Raw genomic sequence first — 21,949 nt, 5'->3', positions numbered from 1 at the left:
AATTTGTCTGGAATGTTAAAAAAAATCATTGATAATGTACTATTTCTTATGTTAAAAAGAATGATATAAACTAGCAAGTGTAAAACTAATACAAAATCATTATTAGCTCCCGTACTTAATTACAAGTGTGTTCATGAAACCAGTCACAGCTTGCTTCGAGAGCTTAATTATTCACTGTTAGATGTCGCTCAACACTTGCAGATATATCATTGCAACTAGCTTGTTTCCAAAGGCTAAATAGGCTTTTAAATTAAATATATATATATATATATATAAAAAGAATTCTAAATAAAATACAAAAATATAGTAAAATTATGAACAGTAACTTCTGTGCGTTTTGGCTTTACCCGGTCCAACGGTAAAATAAAGAATTATATAGTACTAATTTGGATCTTTGACCAAAATCCCCTGCATCTCCTTCAGCTAGCTTCTTTCCTAAAGCTGTCAATGGGTGGGAGCGAGGTAAGAGCACGTTCCAACGCGATTCTCTTCAACTCATCAAGCATTTGATGGCATTATCAGCTTGTGGTGAAATTAATTAGCATGGTTGCATAAATATTGAACTCACTAAAATCTTCTTGTTGCAAGCAGGCACGACGAAGCTAGCAGAAAACAATCCTAGAATTCATGAAGCAGAACAGCAAATTGTTAAACTAATTTGGATCAAACATAAAAAGAGGCTAGAAATCTTAATAATCCATTTATTAGGAACACTTAAATTAATTTAAATACAAAGAAATTATATATAGATTAAACTGAAAATACTATTATATCCTTAATAAATAAAACTAGATAAATATTATCTAACATCTTATTTCAAACTCACGATGCGATAGCTATAAGTATTGAGAGTTTGCCAACTAAAAAATAAAAAACGAGAAATGAAATGCGTCTTGGTAAAGAAATTTGCAATATGTAAGGAAGAATGAACAAAAAGCAAAGTAATGGTGCCATGTGACGAGTAAAGTGACAATCAATCTCAATGTGTTTAATTCACTCATAAAAAATCGAGATATGAGCAATTTGAATAGAACTCTGATTGTCACAATACATAGGAGTAGGATGAGAAAAAAAAACTCTCATATCAACAAATAATCAACATAACCAAACACTCTTTTTGGTAGTAGATGCCACGATAGAAGCTGGAGGGAAGTCAAAATACCAAATTTTGCAAAAAGTAGAAAATAAAATATTACTCCAAAAAAAATTGTAGAAACTGAATGCAAATACTAATTGCAGAAACTAAAGAGAAGAAGAAATACCAAAACAATTACAGAGCAGAACAGAAATACCAAATTACAGAAGCTGAAGGAAAGTCAAAATACCAGATTTTGTAAAAAGCAGAAGACAAAATATCAATCCAAAAAATATTATAGAAACTGAATGCAAATATCAAATTATAAAAATTAAAGAGAAGAAGAAATACCAAAACAATTGTAGAGATAGAACAGAAATACCAAATTCTAGAAGCTGAAGAAAAGTTGAAATACCAGATTATATAGAAGTGGAAGACAAAATATCACTCCAAAAAAAATTGTAGAAACTGAATGCAAATACCAAATTGCATAAACTGAAAAGAAGATGAAATACTAAAATAATTACAAAAAAAAATATAAATACCAATTTGCAGAACTAAAGAATCCAAAATAAAGGTTCAGATATTAATTCTTTAGCCGTAAACACAAAACTTGATCTTCATTCTCCACCTTTTAATAGGTCAAACAACTCTTGTCTAATGTTTTCTAAAATGGATATAGAGTTAAGCTTTAAAGGAATGCATTCAGCATGCTAGAACATCTTACAAGGAATGAAGTGGATGTTGATAACGATTTTGATACCAGCAGTGGCTCTGACATTGGTGAATATGATTTTTACAGAGGTAGCGAGTTCAATAAAACTAGCAAGTCAAAGGTTCGACCAACTAGACTCTAATACCATATTAAAATAAATTAGATCAAATATAAAAGGAGACTAGAAATCTTAATAATCTATTTATTATAAGTACTTAAGTTAACCTAAATACAAAAGAATTATATATAGATTACATATAAATACTATTTTATCTTTTGTCGCACGTCACCCGCGCGACGTCAATGGCGATTTTTCATTCATTTGTTTGATTTGGTTCTTGAGAGTCGCCACCTAGTATTTGATTGAGGGTTACTAGGAAACCCAAATTTACTGGTCATTGTCAGAAATTCAAAGGTAAGGGACTAGTTATGGCTAGGGAAGATATTAGCACCTCTAGCGCACCCTATTTGAGGTAAGCTGCTTTGTAATTTGATATGATTTAAAAAAATAAAATATTAATCAAATTCTAAGGTTTTAATAAATCAATTATTAAATCCCAGAATATATGTAGAAAAATGTTCTTATATTTTCATGGAAAATACAACATAATTTTATTTATCCTCGGGATATTTGACCATGCACAAATTAAAACATTTAATTCCTTTTCCTTTCTTTTTGATTTTATAATTCAAAAAATATACATAACTAAAAGTACAGTCACACACATCCATTCTCATTTTTTTTTGTCACCCACATTTACATGTTCACAAAATAATATAAATTAAACAAAAAAAAACTAATAGTAATTTAAATACATGTTCCAATATAAAACAGACCCCTAAAAATCCAGGAATTGTAGAGGAGGCCTTATGGAACTACAATGGCAGCACATCTTCTCCACGGGCCACTGCGACTAACCCACACACCATAATGGCTTCGTCCCTTCTTCACTGTGACTAACTCACACACCATAATGGCTTCCTCCTTTCTTCACCTTCTTGCTGGCTGTGAGCATCGTCGTTACCGGCAAAACACCCAAAAACACAACAAGCAAGTCTGTTATAGCTTTTCTTTCTTTGTTTTTAAGATCAACTTCTCTTCCTTCCCTTTTTTCCAGATCTGCTTCTCTCTCTGTAAATCTTTTTTTTTTTGTTTCCTCTTCTTCTATTTCAGGTGGTCGGTGGCATAACCAAGGGATTGTTGGTGAATGGGTTCATGTTGTGTTTGTACTGCTGCTGGCAGCCAATTTGGGTCTTGGCGAGGATGAGGGCCTGCGAGCCGCTAGGCGATGTTCTTAGTGGCTAGGAGAGAGGTCAGTCAAATCTGGAGACAACAACGATGAAAAAGAGAGTCGGGGCTGTCTTGTGGGCCTGTAAGGGATATCGTTGCTGACAACAAAGACCGGCTGAGAGGAGAGTGAGAGGGTGGCCTTAAGTAGTCCATGGAGAAAACAATAGGAAGAGGGGGAAAGTTTTGGCTCTCTAGTTCTAGTTTTAGCCAAAAGAAGGAAAAAAAACCCCAAGATAGGAGAGGCAGTCACCGTGTTAATGACTAGGAGAGGGAAATCGGGTGTAGGCTAGTGATTGATACTTAAAAGTGTATTTTTATCAAGGTTTTATATCATCATTTTGTACTTTAAGTATCAATAACTCCTTAACTAAATCATGTTTTATAATAATATATCTAATAATATAAGATACCTTTAATTTATGGTAAATGTTCATTTTAAATGCAGGCCTATCATATAAATAAAAGGATTGATTGATGAATTTAAGAACTGAAATTGAAAGGATAAAGAGATGGCCAAACTTAGAAAAGAGATGTCGGTGCAATCCAAACCGGAACACTGTTCCGTAATTGGATCATATATGGAGCTGTACATCTCATATTTAGGTTTACTTTATATGGATGGAAAGGTAATACATAGGCCTACAACTTTTATATGGAGCCCAAGATCTAAAAAAGTCATTTTCAAGTCCAAATTATAGCAACAACAAAAAAGTCCGAATATGTCTTCCAGCACAAGTACTGTTCAGTATTTAGCCCATATTTGAACTTCTAGCAGTCCAAATGAGCTGAAGTTTTTACACAAGAAAGGTGAGACAATTTCCTACAACTTTCATGTTTTCAAGTGGCTCCAATTTTGACGTTATCAATGACATTTTTGGCCGACAAGAGAAGATAAGGATTATCACCAAGTGAAGAGTTGGTCACCCACTCATCAATTAGTCATCAAATCAATAGTTCTCAATTTTGGCCTATAAAAAGAGGCATTTGCCATCCATTTAGGCATCTTGGTATCCATATCAAGATCATGTTCTTGTTTTCTCTCTTTGTATTTTTCTTGTAATGTTTATGCTTAGTTCTAGATCAAGATCATGCTCTTCCTTTCTCTCTTTGTATTTTTTATGCTTTGTTTTCATTAATATTAAGTTTATGCCTTTCATTTCCTTTCCTTTACTTAGTTAACTTTTATGTTCTTATTTTGTTTATCTATTTTGCTTTCTTTCATTATGTCTAGCTAAGTTAGTTATGTCAAGGTGAAAAGGTTACACTAATGGTGTAAGAATAAGTATAGTGTAAACTTAATATGGACTTTAATGTTTGATACTAACATGTTTTATATTTGTTATCTTGTTCACTCTTTAATACTTTGCTTGTTAAATGATTAATCTTGATTTATGTTGTATAACACTTGGTACAACAAATGCTTGGCACTTTCATAGCCCATACTGTATGGTATAACCGACACCTGAGCTATGAAAGGAACTTGATTTGTTGTTAACATAAGTTATAATCATGAATGCTTAACGAGATTTACAAGTATTATCATTAATCAAATAAGATGACTAATGTAATCATGTTAACAATCTATAATCTGATTGGAACCTCCTTTGTGTGTGGTTTCCAATTGAATAATAAGAGTTTATACTATACTTGTTTGACATACCATTAGTGGAACCTCTAACCTTGACATTTGTTATTATCATTGTTTAATCCTTACATTAATATTCCATCTCCAAGTTCTCATCATCATCTTCTTCTTTTACTACTACTACTACTACTACTACTATAGTTGTTGTTGTTATTGTTGTTATTGTTATTATTGTTGTTATTGCTATTATTATTGTTTATAATTTGTATAATTAACCTCCCTGTGGTTCGACCCCGGTCTTGCCGGGTTATTTATTACTTCTACACTCCTGCACTTGGAAGAAGACATCAAACTTTTAGTCATGTCAGCTAGGGTAAAGGGTGAGCGGTTGGGGGGGTCCTTGTTCTGAACGAAAGATGGAGATGAGAGTGCGGCGACTTAACAGGGAAAGATAGGCTTGTCTGTAGGAAATGAGGATAAAACTACCATAGCAGAGAAAGGCTATAGTTTCTCAAAGGGAGAGTTTCTCTTGTTTTCTTTTCAAAGATAAAGGTTCGAAGGGGGCGGCTTCAAAGAAGATAGATTTTTTAGGGTTTCCTCTTTTCCCTTTTTTTCTCTCAATTCCCCTCTTGAGTAAATTTTTCCCCCCTTCATCTTTTATTTTATTTTATTGCAGACTAGTATTTATATGTAAAATGTTGCTATATTTTCAAACTAGTCCCTCAACTTTTATTTTTCTTTTCTTTTCTTTCTTTTTTTTTTTGTAAATTTTGATTTTTCTTATTTTTTTATTTTTAAAAGTGAGTAATATCAATGTCGACTCAACAAGAAAAATCAATGATTGTAAAATTAACGTGTTAAAATTTGAACATTTTTAAAATATCTTTGAAAATTTAAATTCTTCTGAGATGACATTGAAAATGCTAAAAATGATGCAAATATATTAAAAAATATATTTTTTGGGGTTTTCATTGTTTTTTTCTATTTTAAATTTTTTTCTAAAAATTTATCAAAAATATAGGTCAAAATTTGGGTAGCAATAGAGGCCCTCTCTTTACAATGCTTACGAAGCCAAAATTCCTCAATGTTTTACATAATAAGCTTGTAAAGAAAACAAAAGATCTTCTTAGTTTACTGAGTGATCCACTCAGCCAAGGACTTCGTTTTTTAAAAGAAAATGATCTTATTATTTTGGGTGATCTACCCTTTTAAAGAAAAGTGGTCTATTTTCATGGGCGACTTACCCACAAATACTCATTGTTGTCTATTTTCAGGGACGACAGCCCATACACACTTACGCTGATCTATTTTCATGGGCGACTTGCCCACAAAGACTCACGCTAGTCTATTTTATGGGTGACCTGCCCTTTTGATTGGGTTAACCTGAGATCTCATCTAACGATCTTCTTTAACTGAAATCGATACAAAGATGTGTGTGTGGTCTCATTGTAATGAGTGACCTACCCCCAAAAAAATGATGGTATCATTGTGATGGGTGACCTATTTAGATGAAAATTAATGGTCTCATTATGATGGATGACCTACCCACATGGAAGAAGATGGTCTCATTATGATGGGTGACCTACCTAGAAAACAAATGGTCTTATTATGATGGGCGACCTACCCAGATGATCAAAATATGAATTGGTCTCTTTGTTATGGGTGACCTATCCAAGTAGAAAAATGATGGTCTCATTATGATGGGTAACCTACTCAAATGCAATATGATGGTCTCATTAGTATAGGTAATCTACCAAGAAGAAATGATAATGGTCTTAGTATGATATGTGACCTACCTAGGTGGAAAAAATATGGTCTCATTGTGATGAGTGACCTACCCAAATGCAAGATGATGGCTGACACGACGAAAAGATTGATGTCTTCTCCCAAGTGCAGGAGTGTCGAAGTAATAAATAACCCGGCAAGACCGGGGTCGAACCACAGGGAGGTTAATTGTACAAATTATAAACAACAATTATAAAACAACAATAACAACAACAGTAATAATAATAATAATAATAATAATAATAATAATAATAATAATAATAATAGTAGTAGTATTAATAGTAATAATAATAATAATAATAATAATAATAATAATAAAGAAAGAGAAGAAGAAGAGAAGAAGATGATGAGAACTTGGAGATGGAATATTAATGTAAGGATTAAACAATAATAATAACAAATGTCAAGGTTAGAGGTTTCACTAATGGTATATCAAACAAGTATAGTATAAACTCTTATTATTGAATTGGAAACCACACACAAAGGAGGTTCCAATCAGATTATATATTGTTAACATGATTACATTAGTCATCTTATTCAATTAATGCTAATACTTGTAAATCTCGTCAAGCATTCATGATTATAACTTATGTTAACAACAAATCAAGTTCCTTTCATAGCTCAGGTGTCGGTTATACCATACATTATGGGCTATGAAAGTGCCAAGCATTTGTTGTACCAAGTGTTATACAACATAAATCAAGATTAGTCATTTAACAAGCAAAGGATTAAAGAGTGAACAAGATAACAAATATAAAACATGTTAGTATCAAACATTAAAGTCCATATTAAGTTTACATTATACTTACTCTCACACCATTAGTGTAACCTTTTCACCTTGACATACTTGACTTAGCTAGACATAATGAAAGAAAGAAAAATAGATAAACAAAATAACAACATAAAAGTTAACTAAGTAAAGGAAAGGAAATGAAAGGCATAAACTTGATATTAATGAAAGTAAAGCACAAACATTACAAAAAATACAAAGAGAGAAAAGAAGAACATGATCTTGATCTGGAAACCAAGATGCCTAAATGCATGGCAAATGCCTCCTTTTATAGGCCAAAATTGGGAACTATTGATTTGATGACTAATTGATAAGTGGGTGGCCAACTTTTGACTTGGTGACAATCCTTATCTTCTCTTGTCTGCCCAAAACGTCATTGATAACGTCAAAACTGGAGCCAGTTGCAAACATGAAAGTTGTAGGCAATTGTCTCCGCTTTCTTGTGTAAAAACTTCAGCTCATTTGGACTTCTAGAACTCCAGATATGGCCAACATACCGAACAGTGCTCGGGCTGGAAGACAGATTCGGGCTTCTTTGTTGTTGCTACAATTTGGACTAGATAATGGCCTTTTTAGATCTTGGGCTCCATATAAAAGTTGTAGGCCTATGTCTTACCTTTCCATCCATATAAATTGGACCTAAATCTAAGATCTGTAGCTCCAGATATAACCCAATTACCGAACAGTGTTCCGGTTTGGATTGCACCGACATCTCTTTTCTAAGTTTGACCATCTCTTTATCCTTGCAATTCAAGTTCTTCAAGTCATCAATCAATCCTTTCATTTATGTGATAGGCCTGCATTAAAAATAGACATTTACCACAAATTAAAGGTATCTTATATTATTAGATATATTATTATAAAACATGCTTTGGTTAAGGAGTTATTGATACTTCAAGTGCAAAATGATGATATAAAACCATGATAAAAATGCACTTTTAAGTACTAATCAATGGCCTCATTATAATGGATGACCTACCCAAGTAAAAGATAATGGTCTCATTAGGTGACCTACCCAAGTGGAAAAAATATTGTCTCATTGTTATGGGTGACATACCCAAATGAAAGATAATGGTCTCATTATGATGGGTGACCTACCTAAGTGGAAAAAATATGGTCTCATTGTGATGGGTGACCTACTCAAATGAAAGGTGATGGTCTTATTATGATGGGTGACCTATCCAAATAAAAGATAATGGTTTTATTATGATGGGTGACCTACCCAAGTGGAAGATAATGGTCTTATTATGATAGTGACCTACCCAAGTGAAAAAAATATGGTCTTATTGTGATGGGTGACCTACCCAAATGGAAGATAATGGTCTCATTATAATGGGTGGCCTACCCAAGTGGAAAAAATATAGTTTCATTGTGATGGATGACCTACTTAAATGCAAGATAATGGTCTCGTTATAATGGGAGACCTACCCAAATAAAAGATGATGGTCTTTTTATGATGGGTGACCTACCAAATAAAAGATGATGGTCTCATTATGATGAGTGACCTACCCAAGTGAAAGATAAAAGGTGGTATCATTATAATGAGTGACTTATCCAAATAATTAACAAAAAGCAGTCTCATTATAATAGGTGGCCTGCCCAAATAAAAAACATGGAGAATGGTCTTATTGTTATGGGTGACCTGCCTAGAAAAATATGATGGTTTTATTATAATAGGTGACCTACCGAGATGGAAGATGATAGTCTCATTATGATGGGTAACCTACCTAAATGCAAGATGATCAAAATGTGAATTGGTCTCATTGATATGGGTGACCTACTCAAATGGAAGATAGTTTCATTATAATGGGTGAACTACCCAAATGGAAGATAATAGTCTCATTATGATAGGTGACCTACCCAAATGGAAGATAATATTCTCATTATGATAGGTGACCTACTCAAATAGAAGGTGATGGTCTCATTATGATGGGTGACCTACCCAAATGAAAGATGAAAGTTGGTCTTATTATTATAGGCGACCTACCTAAATGATAAAATATAACTTACCTAGCAAAAAGACTTGGCTGGAGAAGTCTTGACAGGATAAGGCTGACAAACTTGACGCTTCCTAATTGCAAGGTTGACTTGAAAACTCCTCTTGATGACAGGGTTAATCTTCTTGTTTCTTTAGGATTCTTTTATTGGTAGGGTTTATCTCATTTCTTCTCGTTCCAGGATCTAAACTGATTCTTTATTATCATTAACTCAATGATTCTTTCTTTGTCCACAATCTTGCTGGACTTCATTGAAGATCATTCTGTAACAAATCACAAGTATATGTAATGCTTTGAGGTTAGATGACATGTATGCATCCTTACCTGATTTGAAATATAGGTCCCCCTCTCTTTGATGCTTCATCGTTATAAGGTGCCTTTGTTTGCATTCCAAAACCTTCTTTGTTCTTTCGATGCATTGGCTCATTTATGTGCTAGCCATCACTCAATTGTAAATGCAGTGCCTATCTTGGGTTATCCCCAAGTATGGTGTTACTTGATTCATCATGAAGGATTTTCTCTCCTAGATTCTTCTGAGAATTATCCCCTGATTAGTTGTGTGCATCATGCCAACACCCATTAATATTGTCAACTAGTCATGAAATTGCCTTTAGTTGAAGCAATACTTTTCAAGTATATGTTATCATCAACCTTCTTGGAAACTATCAAGTCATCTAAGCATGCATTCCATAGCTTGTTGTAAAAGGCTCATCATTGTATGCTCAATATTCTTCACAATAAGTTCTTTTTAGCCCGTCTAATCAGATTGTGAAAAGGAATGTATTAGAATTATTAGTGATCCATTTATCACCCATATTCATGCAAATAAGTGTGCCTTTGAGCTTCAAAACAAATGGTCTCATAGTCAATCTTGGTGGTGTGCCTTTTTTTGATAATCATTTGAATGTAAGTACACAATAACATTTATTGGGAATCATAACCATGTTTCAGAGGATAACCCAAGATGAAAATGTCCTTCAGATGCAATGTTGCTCATCAAGTGCTGCTGAAATTCAGTAGATCCTAAACTGTCAACATTGCCCCCAGCAATGATTTGAATGCTTGTCATCTGTTGATACTCAAGAAGTTTTTTCTTTGTCATTGTCAGATGCTAAACATAACTTTAATGGACTTTGATGACTCATCATTTGAGTTTTTCTTTACCCCTAGCTGATCTGAATACTACTTGTTTTCCTTCTCAGGATCTACTGTATTACCCTTGGGTAGTTAACTTTTCGAGGAGTATTGAGAAGTGTTGATGTCATTTTTGTTAGGTATTTTGCAAAATCAATCGATGTTTTTATTTGACGACATTTCTTGAATCAAATCTCATATTTCAAAGGTCATGTCTATTCAAGTCTAATTGTTGAAATAAAATTAGAGAGATGTTTATTTTTTTAAAAAAAATATTTTTGAAATTCAAGCTTATTTGGTTAAAGACCCAACACATACTATTCAATATAGTTCTTTGATTGTCTTATATTTTGAAAACATAAATGACCCCTTGTAAGATTAAAATGACTTTTTTATGGTTCTTTGTGTTAGTTTTAATCATTGATTTTGGGTATATCTTTTGATGGTCTACGATGAGGTGACCTTCTATAAGTTTCAAGGAAAACAAAAGGCTCAAGTTAAAACTTAAGGATTCATCAAGAAAGATTTTTTTTCTTTTTTAGCACCTATTTTATCAGCTTGTATAATAATCAATAACTTGATTCATGAAGTCATGAAACTTATTAAAAAGCTCTTCAAGTTTTGAGAGCGCCATTTATCGGTTCAGATTGCTTACTTGATTAAAAAGGGCTTTTTACAGCACGTAATGCAAGCTATGGTTCATGGCTATGAAAGAAAGGAATTTTTAGGATTGTTGGAAACCTTTTAATAGCTAGGTAATCATGGTAGTGTATAGAAACATGTAGCATCGTCATTACCAACGTGTGGAATCACATGTCGTCTCTATTGGACTAGAACCTGATGAATCAAAAGCTCCTCTGTCTCCTCTTTGATTTCTCATTAGCATTGCAGCAAACATACACTTGTAAAGGGAGTCTCTATTAAAGTTTCAATCTTTTTCATGTTTTTCAATTTAAGTAAGTCTCTTCTCTCTATTTTTACATTTTAAAGCTAACACTGATGGGAGAAAATTATATATGATCTAAAACTACTGCATCCCTTCTTAGATTTTTTTACTTATAGAGTTATGAATAGATTTCTATAGAGAGAGCTCTGTCACATAAAAGTTCAATGTCTAATCATGTTTTTTTTTCCAACATCTTGTGCTGCTGAACTAAAATTGAGTTCACAGTGTGGGTAACTTCAAAGAATACTAATGCACCATGCACAGATGGCTAGCAGCTATTTGATGCCATTGGAAGATGTGGAGGCGATGAACAATTAACAATGCAACTAAATAAGAACGGAGGTTGTTATTAGTTGATGACTGAAGGCATTGCTGTCATTGTTCATGACTGAAAAGAAAAGGTGCTGCTTCAATGGAATGTGGACAAATAGTGTTCCCACATAAGACTATATAGACTTCCCTTTCCATTTGATGCTCAACATTTGTTCAAGCAAATCTGAGTCTATCTACTTCACCTTGATGCTTTTAACTTTCTTTAGACCATGAGCCTCTCTCTAACCCCTTTCTTTATTATCCATCCTTTTTAGTCTAGTGTAGTAAACCTCAGATGAGGGAACCTATTTTTCATCCAGGTACAATGCATGATAAATGTATGACATGTAATCTATATGATGAACTTGCTCATCGAGGGATGATATATGGTCATAATTCTTGTTGATGAAACAACAATTTTTATTCTTGTTGAAATTCTACAATAGAAATTTCTTGAGTGATGACCATTATATCCCTTATACATCCTGAATTTAAGATGTTTTAAGAAGGGCTTGCTCAGATGCAAAACAATATGTATGGAGCATACATCCTAAAGGCAGGTTTTAATCTTTTTATGTGAGATAAATGATAGGTTTACTACTTAGTCTCTAAAAAGAGTTTCTTGTTGTCCTAGTGATCACCCTCATAAAGGCAATATAAGGGCTCAAGAGACAATGAAATGACACGTATACCAATCACCAATAATCTAGGCACTCAATGAAGAGTTGAGGTTTACACAAACTTAAACTTTGACTAAAAGTCGTAAGGTAAGCTACTAGTCCCCCACCTAACCTAAAGCTTGTGTGTGCTTTTAAAAATGAAAACATGTGATGCATGAGAGAATTCTATACAATGTATGAATAAAACAAAAATAAAACAAAACACCAAAAAACTATTTAACACATCAAAAACACAAAGCTTGGTCCGATAATGTTGAAAATAATATATGTCCTTAGTGGAGTCGTCATTCTGTCGCACGTCACCCGCGTTGCGTCGATGGCAATTTTTCATTTGTTTGCTTGATTTGGTTTTTGAGAGTTGCCACCTGCTATTTGATTGAGGGTTACTAGAAAACCTAAATGTATTAGTCGTTGTCAGATATTCAAGGGTAAGGGACTAGTTATGGCTAGGAAAGGTATTAATACCCCTAACACACCCTACTTGAGATAAGTTGCTTTGTAATTTGATATGATTTAAAAAAATATTAGTCAAATTCTAAGATTTTAATAAGTCAGTTCTTAAATCCCAAAATATATATGTAGAAATATGTTCTTATATTTTCATAGAAAATACAACATGATTTTATTTATCCTTGGGATATTTGACCATACACAAATTAAAACATTTAATTATTTTTCCTTTCTTTTTTATTTTATAATTCAGAAATATACATAATGAAAAGTATAGTCACGTACACATCCATTCTCATTATGTTTTTTTTTTCACCCACATTTACATGTTCACAAAATAATATAAATTAAACAAAAAAACTAAATTGAAATACATGTTCTAAAATGTAAAAATTACAAAACAGACCCCTAAAAATCCAGGAATTGCAGAGGAGGCCTTCTGGAACTGCAAGGACAGTGATGGTGGGTCTTCTCCACGCGCCATCGCGACTGGTAGTGCATGGGTTCACGTGCCGCCGTGAAATCCAGAGAGCGAGGGGGAGATCTGTAATGGCTTCCTCTCTTCTTCACCTTCCTATCCACTATAAGCATCGTCGTTACCTGCAAAACACCCAAAACACAACAAGCAAGTTTGTTATAGCTTTCTTTCTTTGTTTTTAGATTGACTTCTCTTCCTTCCCTTTTTTTCTGATTTGCTTCTCTCTCTGCAAATCTTTTTTTTTCCTCTTCTTCTGTTTTAGGTAGTCGGTGGCATAACCAAAGGACTACTGGCGAATGGGTTCATGTCACGTCTGTGCAACTCCTGGCGGCCTTTTCGGATCTTGGTGAGGATGAAGGCCTATAGCCCATTAAGTGGCGTTCGCAATGGCTAAGAGAGAGGTCGGTCAAATCTGGAGACAACGATGATAAGGAAGAGAGTCAGGGCTATCTTGTGGGTCTGTAGGGGATGTAGCTACTGATGGCAAAGACCGGCTGAAAGGAGAGTGAGGGGGTGGCCTTGACTGGTCCGTGGAGAAAACCAGAGGAAAAGGGGGAAAGCTTTGGCTCTCTGGTTTTGTTTTTGGCCATGGGAAGGAAGAAAAACCCTAAGATGGAAGGGGCGGTCACCATGTTGATGACTAGGAGAGGAAAATCAGGTGTAGGCTAGGGTAAAGGTGAGCGACGGGGCGTCCTTATTCTGCAGGGAAGATAGAGATGGGAGTGCGGCAGTTTAACAGGGAAATAGAGGCTTGTCTGTAGGAAATGGGGAGAAGACTGCCATGGTAGAGAGTGGCTCTACCTTCTTAAAGGGAGAGTTTATCTAGTTTTCTTTTCAAAGACCAAGGGTTGAAAGGGGGCGGCTTTAGAGAAGATAGATTTTTTAGGGTTTTCTCTTTTCCCTTTTTTTTTCTCTTAATCCCCCCCCCAATACATTTTCTCTCCCTTCACATTTTTTTACTGTAGACTAGTATTTATAGGCAAAATATTGCTATATTTTCAAACTAGTCCCTCAATTTTTCATTTTCTTTTCTTTTCTTTCTTTTTTTTTGTTTATTTTTATTTTTCTTATTTTTTTTATTTTTGAAAGTGAGCAATATCAATGTCGACTCAATAAAAAAAATTGGTGATTGTAAAATTAACGTGTTAAAAGTTGAATGTGTTCAAAATACCTTTGAAAATTTAAATTTTTCTGATATAATATTGAAAATGCTAAAAACAATGCAAATATATAAAAAAAAATATTTTTTGAGGTTTTCACTATTTTTTTGCTATTTTTTATTTTTTCTGAAAATTTATAAAAAATATAGGTCAAAATTTGGATAGAGACACTTTTAATAAATAAAACTAGATAAATATTATTTAACACAAATAATATAACTTCGGCAATTAAGATGACCTAAGAGTTTACATGACTTAATATTAACTAGATAAATATTATTTAACACAAATAATATAACTTCGGCAATTAAAATGACCTATGAGTTTACATGACTTAATATTCAGTAAGCCACATGATTTGGATGCAAAGCCGCCTGAAAAATATCCATGCATGGCTGCCATAAATTGACTGAATACATAAATATATAGATAGACACGCTCATTTTTATTTTTATTTCTTGGGGCCTTAAACTGAGCAGCCATTCGTCTAGAAAAGATTTAACCACTTCAAAATCAGCCTCGACTGTATATATTTTCGTGGAAGTGCATATGCTATTTAAGTATTCGCCATGCATAAGCAGCTGGCAAGATCACTGGCGATATTATACATCAATCTGATCATAGGAGGCGATGCATTTTCAGCTTTTGCCCAGCTGTTACTGCTTTTGCTCCATGCTTTCATCAACCTTAGGCCTGGTATTCATGAGGACCTGCATGCAAGAAGAGAACAAATGCGTATTGATGATCAGCAGGTAAATTAAATGGCATGCATGGCAACTTTAGTAATTAATTTGTAAGAGATCATCATCACTTCATGATCACCTTCCGAAGCATGGTGTTTTCATTGGTCAAGGTGGAAATCTTCTCCTCTAATTTGGTATTCATTTCCTGCAATTCTTTGGCTCTTGATTCCAAGTCATTGACGTAAACCTTCTTCCTTTCTCGAGCTTGTTGGGCTGAGACCCTGTTCCTTAGCAATCTGCTACATACAGAAGAAGTCATATACATGCATTCATACGTGCGTGCGTGTGAAGACAGTAAGGGAGATCCCATGATCCAAGCATTACAAATTAAGAATGAGATCTTGATTATGGAAAATTAAGATTATTTCTAAATAATTAGATTATTCTATTACATCAGTTTCCCAACCTGGTGTTTGGAAAATTCCAGCGTAATACTTGGTCTATGGTTTTTTATTGTGTTAGCAGGAGTATATGGCTTATGAGGAACAAGATAATCTTCGATGATGAAACTATGATTTGCGAATATAGTTTCTTCTTAATTCTTTATTATCTCTCGAATTGGTTCAAGTCTGAATATAAATTCTTCACGGCTCTATTGACACTGCTTTAATTATGGAACCTAAAAGTATTATAGCTTGATCTAAATCAAGGCTTTAAGTGTGGCATACCAGCTCCTTCAATTTTGATGATCTTTTTCGATTATGAATCTGTTGATTTTCTTTCTCTTTTCTTTTGTGTTTGCTTTTTGTTTTTGTGATTCTTTTTTCTTTTCTTTTATACTTTTTTTCTGTGTATCTTGTTTTTGGTTACCTTCTAGTTAGTCTTTTCAATATATCAACTTTTTTTTAAAAAAAAAAAAAAGATGACTAACCTCCTACACTGTTAGCCGTGTATATTGAATTTAAATTTAATTTATTATTTTTTTAATTTTTTTTATCATTTAACATTTAATTAATTCTAAATTAATTTTAATTTGTTTTTGTATGAATTTAGCACAACCTCAAATAATCATTTAGATATTTGGTTTGTATTATATTTTACAAGCATTTGGTTTTGTTATTATATAATTAAATGAAAAATAGTTAAACAAAACATGGATGACTAACGTCCTACACTATGAAGGGGTCCTCTCTCTCTCTCTTTCTTTTTTTTTTTAATTTCATCCTTTAATATTAGATTTGAATTTATTTTTATTTTTTTAATTTTATCATTTATCATTTAATTAATTTTGAATTAATTTTAACTTGTTTTTTATGAGTTTATCACAACCTTAAATAATCATTCGGACATTTGGTTTGTATTACATTTTATGAGCGTCTAGATTTTTTATCATATAATTAATTGAAAAATAGATAAAAAAAAAAAAACAAAGTTATTAAACTTAGTGGAATCCATGTCCTAGATTATAGGTTTAGCGGGTTAAGCAGCGAAATCCAGATAATCCAACATTTCATCATCTTAATATTAAAAAATATCTTCTTATATTTATTTTTAAAAAAACAAACTACACTTTTTACAGATCGTTTGAATTGTTATTACCAATTTAATTGAATTATGTCAAGACAACTCCTAAACAGTTTACTTTTAAACCCGGAATAGGTAAAAATGTAAATCGATAGGTTTCAAAGTTGATTTCTTAAATCAAATTTAATAATAATATCAAATGGTTCTATGTAACTTAGAAATTTTAGGTTTTAACTTACTTGCTTTGCTATGATATGAAGAGTGAAGCTATTTTTTTTTCATTTCTCCTTCAATGTTTGATGGAGTTTGAATTGATATTTATATTTCATTTTTGTTTATTTTCTATTAAGTTATCATTATTTCAAATAACATTTTGATATTTGATTTGTGCTCAATTTTATAAACATCTATTTTGCATATCATATAATTAAGTAAAAAAAATTTTAAAAAAAAAATATCAAACCTAATAGAGTTAAGAATTTAGGTTGCATGTTTGATGGGTTAAACAACAAAGATTTCATTTAGATCATGTTATGACAACTTTCACACAGTTTAATTTTAAATTTATACTCGATAAGGAGTCAAGTTGTCAAATTTTCAAATTAATTTGTTAAGTTATGTTTAATAATAATAACAAATAGTTTTTTGTAACGTGCTTGTTCAAAAAAAATATTGATCTGACCCCACATATACATACTACAGACAACGTGTATATATATATATATATATATATATATATATTTGTGGTAACATTTTTAATCGTTTACAATAAATTCAATAACAGAAATGGAAATTAGATGTTGATTCTGAACATTAAATAACATTTAACAAGTGCGTTAAGCTAATCTATATGCATAACAAAAAAGAAATAACAACATCATATTTAAACTATGTATGTAGGACTCACCTCTTGAGCCTTCTATATTCTTTGTCAACAGGGTTTCGTCCTCTATGGCGTTTATTACTCCCTGCTGCTGCTGATGCCGCTGCGGCGGCGGATTGAACCTCTGGATTATTAGAATTAATGTTCTTATTATTGTAAGTAGTAGTATTATTACCACCACCAGCAGCAGCAGCAGACTCCGCCGGTGGTCGAGCTTCTACATCCGGAACCGTGAAAAGATCTTCATCACTGTCTTCATGATCTGGACCATATTAATTAATTAGTAACATCATTATAATTACTATAATGACTTCCCACGAGCACTAGGCCAAGCAGACTATATATGTGTATATCATTTCATGTGTGTGTGTGTGTATAATTACTCCAGCTAGCTAGAGTCCTGTCTGCTGGGTGGATCTACGGACAACGCACCTACTAATTTGTTTTTGTGGGGTGAAACGAGATTGTCACTTGTACTACCAGTACTTCTCCTGATCCTCCAAGAAGAGGAAGAAGAAGAGGTAGCGGGAGCACTAGTGCCCTCCACCTGATGGTCGTCGTCGTCATCGTCTTCGTCATCGTCGTCGTCAAGCAATTGCTTCTTATGATCATGAGGGTACCTCTTGTTGAATTCACCAATATCCATTATCTTCTCTTCAATTACACGATTTGAGCTGATTATCTACCTCCAAGTACAGCTACGATGCCAATGCTAAAACTGTCTCCTAATGGATCATGATCTGACTCTGAATGTGTGTTTTTGTAACAGTTGTCCATGTCCATACCATCTATCCTTTCCTTTTTGGAAGACCTGGTTTAAAGCTTCTGGTTCATGAACGACCACGTTGATGCATGCACAGCCGCCCGCACCCCCTTCTCTTCCTGTCTCTTTCTCTCTCTCCCTCTCTGCCCATTACCTCATATATAAATACTAGCTATCTAACCGTTATTTGTTTTTCTAAGAAAATAATATAGGGTATATACATTATTTTGGCGTGCTTTTTGTGTATAAAAATTTAAACTGTAAACTGAAAAGTGTAAATATTTAAATAAAAAAATTGATATTTATCTATATAAAAAAATATTAAACAATAATTAAAAGAGAAATTAAATACTACTAGATTTAATAGTTTTATCAATAGGCTCATAGACAATTAATCCATCAAAAAAACTCTCACTACTAATTTATAGTTTGTTGGTAAAAAATATACTGATGGATTTATAAATATACAAAACATGCCAAAAAAAAATACTCGTTTTATTCTGTTGCTATCTTATTGGTAAATTTAATATATCACCTATAAAAAAATCATATCATATGTAATGTTATCAATGTTTTTATTTGTGTATTGATATATTCATTGATAAATATAATATATCACTAACATAATATCATCTATAATTTTATTGGTAAGTTGATAATAGCAGTAGCATTTACAATAATTCTTTGATAACTCTCTTTGGAATATATCGATAAAGTTTTTCATAGGAGTAAGCAAAAAAAACCGAAAGACCAATTCAACCAAGAAAATAAAAAAAAATTGAAAAAATCAAACTATAAAAACAAACCAATTAAATAGATTATAATTTTTTAAAAATCAACTGGTTTTGTTCAGTTTTATAAACCTGAAGTTGAAAAAACTAAATCAAGCCCAAAAAAAAAAACCAAAAAAAACTCAACTTAAACCAGAGAAAATTGAGCTAAACCAAAACCAGTCAATTTGAACTAGTTTTTGTTTTAAAATAACCGAATCACATTGAAACTGGTTGGTTTGAACCGGTTTGGTTATTTTTTTATAAAAACTGAATTGAATCGAAAATGATCATCCTTAATTATTCATTTGATAACCCTGTCAGTAATATTTTAAAAATATATTTTAAAAAATATATTGAACAGAAGTAGAAAAATAATTAAAATAATATAAAAATCAGATATCTATTATAAATTTAAATATTTACACGTTAAAATGCAATAAATCTAAAATAGAATTGGCATTAAAGGAGGAGTAATCTAGTCATTGTTGGGATTGTAAAGTTGATTAAGGGATGCATATATATCACTCATCTATGATTTCATATACATTATCAATCGATGGAGTTCTTCATAATCAACAGTAAGTCATTTAAATTTTTCATTAAGATGGGCTATTCAAGTCTATACTTGTTGATCTAACATTGCTGCGAACTCCAAAGTTTGAGTGCTCATAATCGATTATAAGCATCCAACAGTCGAAACACTATAAACAATTTTCAAGTTTTTGGTTGTAGTATTACGGGCTTGATGGGTTTCTAATCGATGAACTCTATTACTTGGGGTAAAGATTCACTCATGCGAATAATTTTAGTATTTTGAATTTATTATCAGCTCATGTATTGAAATCAGTTTTTATGAAATAGATTTATGTTGGTGCCCTGGCAAGGTTCACCTATCTTGGAAGGCGGAAGGGTATTTTCCAACTTGTATATTGTGGTGAAAAATATTCTCAATTAAAATTGATGAATATTTAGATAAAATTCTGATAATTTTCTAGTCAATTATGATATTTAAATACCAGCTTTCTTGGAGGTTTAGCGTTTCTACCACAATACTGACTATCATTACCCAATTTTGATTTTTCATAATAATAATAATTTTGAGAATATAACCCTAATTAGGCATGCACATTCATTCAAAACTACATGTAGATAGATGAATTGGGGTTTCATAAAAAAAAAACATTTAAAAATAATTTGAGAATTTAGTCAAGACAACACAAATTGAAAGTTTGGATAACTAATAAAGATGAAATTATAAAGTTAGAAGTCAAATTGGCCAAAAATTGAAAGAATTAATAATTTTAGGGACTTAATTAAAATTTGAATTAGTTTAATTGATATAATCAAAGGTTTAATTGGAGAAATATCAAAGTTCAGGGTCAATTTGGGTCAAAATTACAAGAAATAAAATTCCAATGACCAAAATGAATAGGCACCAATACTATAATGGGGTTAATTGATTTTACAAGAGGTAATTTTGAAAGAATGAAAAGTTTGAGAAGTCAATTAAGAACTGAATTGAAGAAATTCAAATATAGGGATTATTTTGTAAATAACACAAAAATCAAAGGGTCTAATTACATATATTCAAGGGTGAAATTAAAAAAAAAAAAGATTTTCAAAAGTATGGACTTGATTGCAACTCATTAGAATTATAGGGGGCAAATTGAAGATAATCATTTCAATCAAAAAACAATATTGTTTCTAAATTAACTATTCATCCCCTTCTTCCTCTTTCAAGGGAAGATCGGTTCAACAAAAAACACATCAAAACTGCATTAAATCTAATTCAAATCGTAGATCAGATTTGTCTACCATAAAGCCTACTAGTTGTCTTAGTTTCTATCAATCATACGATGTTTTTCCAATGTAAAAATCGTTCGTCTCCAATAATCTTATAATGGCAGGATTGTTGGTGCCCTATTTTCATTAAACATGGATGGATTTGAGCCATGTTTATCCTTATTCTAGGATTGTTATCCTGGGAGTGATAATACGAACTGTAATGGTATTCTTTTGTTTTTTAACCATGTAAAAGTAGAGGGAACAAAGCGCAAAAGAGGATAGAGAACAAATGAGAGAAAGACTAGAGAGAGGAGAAGAGAGAGACAAAAAAAAAAACACAACTAAAGAAAAAGAGAGAAACAAAGGGAGATTATTGTAAAAGAGGCAATCTAACCAACCATATGGACATCATCGACTTCATCTCCTACACCAAGTAAGCCTCTCTTTTCCCGCATAAAACTATTATAATAACCATTTTTATTTTATATTGACCTGGATCAACTCGAGTTGATCCTCCTAACATGTTACATAGGCCTTATCCCAGATCAACCATCAAGTCAGGTTTTTTAAATTATGATAATAACTTTTTCTGTTTTTATATTTACCTAGACCAATGGTCAATCTGACTCGTGACTTGGATATTGTCTCAGATGAACTCTCAAATTGGATTTTAAAACTATTATAATAATTATTTTTATTTTTAACTGACTCGAATTAATCTAAGTTAATTTGATCCGTTAATTGAGCCTTGACCAGTAACTTGGATTTTACTCCAGATCGACCTCTTGAGTTGAGTTTTAAAGCTATAATAATAATCATTTATATTCTTCCATGTTTTGGTTATATAATTTTGGAATTGAGAGTTTTTTACAATAATATTTTAAAAATAAAAAATATAAAAATTTATTTTAAAATTATTTCAAAAATAAATTTATTTTTATATATCTATTTCTATCTTTTTAACCAAATATATTTATATTTTTATTATCTCTAATTTTATTTTTATTTTTTTAATCCGAGGACAACAACATGTACGATAAAATCTCTACAAAACTTTCTACTCTTTTTAAAGGAAAAGGTTTCAATGTTATACATGGCCATCTACAGGCCTAGAACTATAAAAACAAGGCCAGCTTCTAA

The 21,949-nt window shown here is 32.2% G+C and overlaps 1 protein-coding gene across 2 annotated transcripts; it reads right to left on the bottom strand.

Moving 5' to 3' along the window:
- Positions 1–14,691: 14,691 nt before the first annotated feature.
- HYH (HY5-homolog) lies at positions 14,692–18,333 on the bottom strand. 2 transcript variants are annotated; one of them, XM_011001038.1, is made up of 4 exons: positions 17,921–18,333; positions 17,513–17,750; positions 15,221–15,380; positions 14,692–15,108 (listed from the first exon to the last, which is right to left on the bottom strand). In XM_011001038.1, exons 1-4 carry the CDS (start codon positions 18,132–18,134, stop codon positions 15,055–15,057), a joined length of 666 nt encoding a protein of 221 aa, XP_010999340.1. In that variant the 5' UTR covers positions 18,135–18,333; the 3' UTR covers positions 14,692–15,054. The 2 variants fall into 2 exon arrangements, with proteins under 2 accessions (XP_010999340.1, XP_010999342.1); XM_011001040.1 differs by having other exon boundaries at positions 15,221–15,377; positions 17,921–18,328.
- Positions 18,334–21,949: the final 3,616 nt, after the last annotated feature.

This window comes from Populus euphratica, unplaced genomic scaffold (assembly GCF_000495115.2).
Source record: "Populus euphratica unplaced genomic scaffold, PopEup_1.0 scaffold151.1, whole genome shotgun sequence".
Taxonomy (NCBI): domain Eukaryota; kingdom Viridiplantae; phylum Streptophyta; class Magnoliopsida; order Malpighiales; family Salicaceae; genus Populus; species Populus euphratica.
The sequence above is the reverse complement of the archived record's forward strand: the minus strand, read 5'-3'. Positions and strand labels throughout refer to the sequence as shown.

Coding starts and splice junctions, on each gene's coding strand:
- HYH (XM_011001038.1), bottom strand. CDS start 18,134: ATGGATATTGGTGAATTCAACAAGAGGTACCCTCATGATCATAAGAAG. Junction 15,381..17,512: donor GAATATAGAAGGCTCAAGAG/GTGAGTCCTACA, acceptor TTCTGTATGTAG/CAGATTGCTAAGGAACAGGG. Junction 15,109..15,220: donor AAAACACCATGCTTCGGAAG/GTGATCATGAAG, acceptor TCTTGCATGCAG/GTCCTCATGAATACCAGGCC.